Genomic DNA, 6,012 nt, shown 5'->3' with positions numbered 1-6,012 from the left:
TCACATGTAAAATTGGCATAATTAATTTTCATAGAAATAGAAAATATACTGTCTTACTGAGGCCTACCAAACACTTTTTATTTCCTATTCTTACTAACGGAGAATGAGTGATGAAAAACAATACCAAAAAGCTCATAAGTCTTCTCTATAATGAAATTATCAACATTAACGCTGATGCGACTAGATGAACTGATGAAGTTTTAACAAATGGAATTCTTCCTTAAGATAATGCATTCAGAGTAGGACACATCAATGAATTCTCATTTGTGAGTTACAGAAACAGAACTAAACCCGACCTCCCAAAAATAATAATAATAATAACAAGGCGAACAAGAAAAGACTCAAAGCTCAAGTGGAGCTTTTGACACAATTTCCCGCTATTGAGGGGGTTATCAGTTGGTGACCGGCCCCAAAAACTTTGTCACCCTCTCGTGACAAAATCTACAACTAGCTAATTCAGAGAGGCCTTGTATGTCGACCTCTTGCTCGTCCGCAAAGAAGAGCATTCTTTGGGATTGGTAACTCATCCCTCCATGAATTAGCAGGAGAATAAACCCTGAGATAGAACTGCTGACCCAAGTACTGTCTGGCCCAGTTCTCAGATCTTATGTTCCACATACCCACATTGTCCAGAGCCATGTAGATTGCCGTCCATGACCTCGGATACACCTGCATTCAATCAGTCAAGTCAAGGGTCTGTTTGATACTATTGTGCTTCAACTGAGTGTGCGTCGTAAGCATCTTTCTTCTGTCTTACCTGAGTGGTGGATCGGGCTACTGTGTCTCTCAAGTTGTATCGTGTTCGACTTGCAGGCGTCCACTGACCTCCATCCATTCTAATCATTTCACAAATAATTAATGAATTCTTTAAGAAGCTACAAAGTATATTATGAGTAATGCAATCAAGTATGTCAAGCACCAGTATTTGGTAAGCTCACCCAACAACGAAGAAGGAATAGCCATCAATGTGATATGACTGAACGGTGTCCTCCCAATTTTGGAACACAATCTCGACAAACTCCCGGAAGTTAGCAGCCATCACTGAGGTCTGAAGGTATGCATTTCCCCAATTAGGACTTGTAGGCATGCTTCCAAGAGTGAAGACTCCGGGAATCTTGAAGTAGTCAGCAAGTTTTAATGGTGTGTCTGCTGGAACAAATGAGACACTGTTGATGGCATACCTCTGTTTGCCATTCATATAAGGAGCAGAGTTTGCAAGTGTGATTGTGCGGCTGATCTTGATCATTCCATAGTGGTAAGATCCTTGAGGATTAGGCCTAGGTCCGCTAGCAGTCAAATTCCAACTGGCATGGGATCATTGCAAGTATTTTTTCGATGAGAAACTACAGGAATTATAAGTATAATAGGGAAGATAACTTTTATAAGTAAATGAATACCGAATAGATCTGGCCTGGTTGAGGGACCAAGCAATCTCCGTAGTAGGGCCACCAGGGATAGGACCTGAGACTCCTCTACGTGAATTGCTGTAGTGAAGGATGGCTGTTGTCGTAAGCACGCGAGGGGTGAAGCGTGAAGAAACAACAATGTAGTAATCCTGTGGAGCCTGATCCATTGTGACTAAGACAGAATAGGTTTGTCCAAGATGAATGTCAAGGGCAGCGTAAGTGTTCTGTAAGGTATGAGAACCTTCCACTTCTACCAATTTCATACTGTGACCTTGTATTCTGAAGTTGATGGATGTTGTAAGGCCAACATTTGATATCCTGAATCTATATGTCCTGCCTGCAAACAGAATCCAATAGGTGTGGGAGTTATGAGGCAGCTACAAGCACAATTTGGTTTAGAATTTTCATTTTTAGAAACCTGGTTCAACTGTGAACGTGTATCCATTCCATCCTCGGCCATTAATGAGAAGCCCATCGGGAAAAGGAAGGTTGTGACCACTATCCAAGAGACGTCTCAATACCTGTAAAGTTGAAGAGAAATCAGCGCAACAGTTTTATGTGTCAAAAGCAACAACATCCGACAATGAACTGAGAGATGCATTATGAACACCTACATAGTGGTTACTCCTATACCAGTCACCGGCTAGCACAGTAAAATCCCCAGCAGGAGGAGGGAATGGAACAGGAATCCGAGGACGGCTCCAGATTCTGATGCCACCAAATGCTCCCGCAGCCTTGTGGAATAGAAATGAAGGGAAGTAAAAATAGCTGCCAATCTGGTCTTTTGCTTGGAGGACATATGTAAAATTTTTTCCAGGTGGGATTGGACAAGTTGTTCCATAAACTCCGTCTTGCCACGAATTCCTTCTCTGCTGTAGCCCATTCCTGCCAAAAATTGCATTATTAAAATACTGCATAACCCAGTCCGTGATAATAGTAAATTCAAGTGCAAGCTCTGGTACTTAAGTAGCTTAAGACATTATTTCTAAAAATTTTGCATGAAGAATATCGCAAAAAATTGCGTTGTTAAAATCTCCATGGAGTAGATGATCTCACCATGCTAAATGCATACGTGAGAATGAATACAAGTCTCATGAATAACCGATCTGCCTTATACACGTTGAATGAGAGAATGGAAACAGAGAAATTATAATCCAAATGCACACGGGACCCATACAAAGTCATTAATAGCGAATTATTATTAAATAAACCAACTTCAATGAAACTAATTGTTTATCAGGAATCAATTTATTTATAACGCAGATGTGAATTTCCGGAGATCTAGCATGTGGACAGTAAGATTCTATACACGATGCCAGCTGCACAAGCACATTATTTTAATACTATAAGAGGGTCAACAGTTAGAAAATTAAGACTAAACATGCACGGCATTGATGACCACACCAGATTCCAACTGAATGCAAAATGCAAGTGAGATCTGAACAAAACTAACCTAGACAAACACTAGTGGATAGATGGGCAAAGTTTCAGTCATCGTCCCCACCTCTTATTTAGCTTTTTTGTGTTTCTTTATTGACCAAAGTGGCTGGAAAGGCATAGCATAAGCAAATTACATTTCCACCATTCAGCCAAAATAATGAGAATAATTTGATATGTCAATGACGAAGGGCATAGGTGTCATTTAAATACCGAAAACAAAGTAAGAAATAAGGCTACCATTTCCCACTAATGGCAAGTTCCTATCCACAGATCAGCTATAGCCACATTTTTGTCTGCTCTTTTTCGATCAAATCTATTCATGCCATTATATGAAATCCCTTCTATCTAAATCACATTTACACTCTAGAGTAAATGAAAGAGAATAAAAATAAACAATATATGTGTGTGTGTGTAACCACGTGAGTTACGTTTCATGTGTCCTCGAATGATGAATATTCTTGAGGAACCAAATGGTAGTAAGAAACAAGGACAAGATTCATGAAGAACATTAAACATCCAGGAGCCTTAGACTTACTTTTCATACATTTCATTTTCCTACATTTTTTGGGGGAAACCCAGAACATAGAATAACCCTGAAACGTAGAAAGAAAATAAACAGAACCAAAATCGATACACTTACCAAGAGATGAGGAATGGCTCTCTTAGGTAATTGTAAACACTAATAATCAAGTTATCATTGGTAACTGCGTCGATCTGAGGTCCTGGAAACTGTCCATTAATCAAGATTCCCTACAACATTTTCCCCACATTCAGCTTTTCCGTATACTTCCTTTGCTTTCGGAAACAAGGAAAGTGTTTTCAGACAACACATCAACATTACCAAGAAACAATGAGCATGAAAGAAGAGTTACCTGCTGCTTCACACCAAGAGGGTAGATATCACCGTAGGTGATTTTCCACGTGAAGAATCTGTAAGGGCTGTCACCATAGACGCCATGAACAGCAAGAGACAATAGTAGAGCAATGAGAGAACAGAGTACTCTGCTGTCCCTCATTTTCTTGGAGAGTATTCTCTTTTCTTTGAAAAACTTTCAAAGGAAATGATCTTTATGATTAAATTTTTATCGGATTTACAGATCTAAAAGAGAGCAGAGAGAAAGAAAAAGGTTGTATCTTTTCTCTCTAAATCTAATCTCACTTTCTTTTGCAAGCTATCTTTGTATCTGAGCTGAGCAGTTCTGGGTTTTTTCACTGTCGAGAGCAGGGCGCAAAGGACTGGCATATTAGCTGTCAGTAGATTCCCAATAAAATGCACGGGACATATAGAGCATTGATGGGTTCATTCAAATCTTGGACGTCGATTTCGAGTGTGCCCATGATTGAAAATTAGGGCCACTGATCTTGACGGTGGTGATTCCATTGGAAGGCTAGTCGAATGGAGGGAAGTGAGAAACTGGGTTGTTTTGAGTGTATGAAATTACCGAACTGACCCTTTCACGTGCAAATTGGAATTATATAAGTCGCTGGCAGAGCGGTACGGGCAGCATTAGGGTCACTGATCTCACTTTAACTGTTCAAAATTCCACTCAACGCTCAAGGATTCTGTTTGGATGATTGGATCAAATAATGTACACAGGATAAAGATCGTTTTTATACGAGGCTATGATGAATATGATAAAGACGTGCCACGAAGGCCAAACGAAGTTCTAATTACACAAATGGCTGGCGATTGGATTCACGTGGAATCTCACTTGAGTTTATTCAGTATTAAGCACGCATTAACCTTCACTTTCTTGACCTGTTTTAAACTTATTTTTTAGAAAATTAATTGCACTACTATTTCTAAAAATTTGCAAATGTAACAGAGTGTATTTGAATATATATATATATATATATAGAGCCCAATTATTCAGTTCATTTTAGAGCAACCTAGGCTTATTAATTTTGTGTTAAACTGACTTATGTCACAAATTACGGCTCCTAGTACACACACTCACTTTCTTAATGTGTATCGGGGATTGATTCACATTAATTATACAATCCTAGATTTATGTTCTGTGAGTTTTTAAATTTTCAATCCATAACTAAGTTTATTAACTGCAGATCAAGCTTAAAGCATGCGCGTTTAGATGGACCATTTACAGGCCGGGCTAAGCCCGAACTTTTTTACCATCTCTAAAACTCTTGCCACGAAAATTGAATTATGGGTGGGTAGAACGGACCAAGCCCAAAAATACCAATTCGTTTTAATTTTTTTTTTTTTTTAATTTCTGTTTGGTAACTTTTTAACTTAAAAAACCGATTATATTAATCCGAACCGAACAGTTCTCGGTTTAGAATCTCATAATAGAAAACGAACCAAATAACCCAATGGTAAATTTTGAACAACGCCACGTGGCATAATATAAGAGAATATAATAGGCAAGCTCATGGACTTATAATACATCATAACACACCATAACAATAATATATACACACACGCAAAATAATCAAACCAAAAACGCAAAACTCTATTTTTGCTAAATCCAATTGCAACCGACATCTTCATTTCTTCAGCTTCATCTTAAGCCTCTCTTCATCATCTTCATTCCAAGCCTCGATTCTTCATCTTCATATTCAATTCTCGCTGACTGTGCTATTGTCGCTGCTCTTCATCTTCAGTTCCACTACGACTGTCGGCTGTCTTCATAGTTGTTAATAATAAAAATATCCGCCCAAACACAAACACAACAAACACCGTGTGCCGTGTCTAATTATATTTGTAATTTGTGTTTTACAATTTCTGTAATGATATTTGTGTTTTGCAAATTGGTTCATGAACGTGGTAGTAATTGGTGAAAACTATTATAGACTGAATATACAGGAAAGCAGTTAATTGTGGAACCGAAATACCGATCGGTACCTGTTCTCAGCTCGAACCAAACAGAACCAAATCGAATCAGTTGGCTTCGTATTTTGTTCAAATTCTTATCGGTTTTTAAAAATCTTGTACCGAACAGAACCAAAAGTTTTGGTTTATTTTTTATAGCGAGCCGAACCGATGCCCACCATTAGAGCCAATCGTCGTCATCGACTCATCTTCGACGATTCTTGGTCAGCAAAATTTTAACCAAAACTATAAAGTAGCAATATTTGCAACACATAACCCGCAATTCCTTCATTTTCTTCTCTGATTCCTTCGTATGCGAACGATATGGTCACCAAA

The 6,012-nt window shown here is 38.5% G+C and overlaps 1 protein-coding gene across 2 annotated transcripts; it reads right to left on the bottom strand.

Annotated features, from left to right (window-relative positions):
* On the bottom strand, nucleotides 1-4,100 carry LOC102625298 (L-ascorbate oxidase homolog). Of its 2 annotated transcripts, XM_006467352.4 has the most exons (8): nucleotides 3,719-4,100; nucleotides 3,487-3,596; nucleotides 2,021-2,291; nucleotides 1,825-1,927; nucleotides 1,398-1,743; nucleotides 939-1,304; nucleotides 758-836; nucleotides 1-669 (listed from the first exon to the last, which is right to left on the bottom strand). In XM_006467352.4, exons 1-8 carry the CDS (start codon nucleotides 3,860-3,862, stop codon nucleotides 457-459), a joined length of 1,632 nt encoding a protein of 543 aa, XP_006467415.1. In that variant the 5' UTR covers nucleotides 3,863-4,100; the 3' UTR covers nucleotides 1-456. The 2 variants fall into 2 exon arrangements, with proteins under 2 accessions (XP_006467415.1, XP_052288050.1); XM_052432090.1 differs by lacking the exons at nucleotides 3,487-3,596; nucleotides 3,719-4,100 and adding an exon at nucleotides 2,463-2,785.
* Between the last annotated feature and the right edge of the window lie 1,912 nt (nucleotides 4,101-6,012).

This window comes from Citrus sinensis, chromosome 2, assembly GCF_022201045.2.
Source record: "Citrus sinensis cultivar Valencia sweet orange chromosome 2, DVS_A1.0, whole genome shotgun sequence".
NCBI lineage: Eukaryota > Viridiplantae > Streptophyta > Magnoliopsida > Sapindales > Rutaceae > Citrus > Citrus sinensis.
Note: the sequence above shows the minus strand (reverse complement) of the source record. Positions and strands in the feature narration are given on the sequence as shown.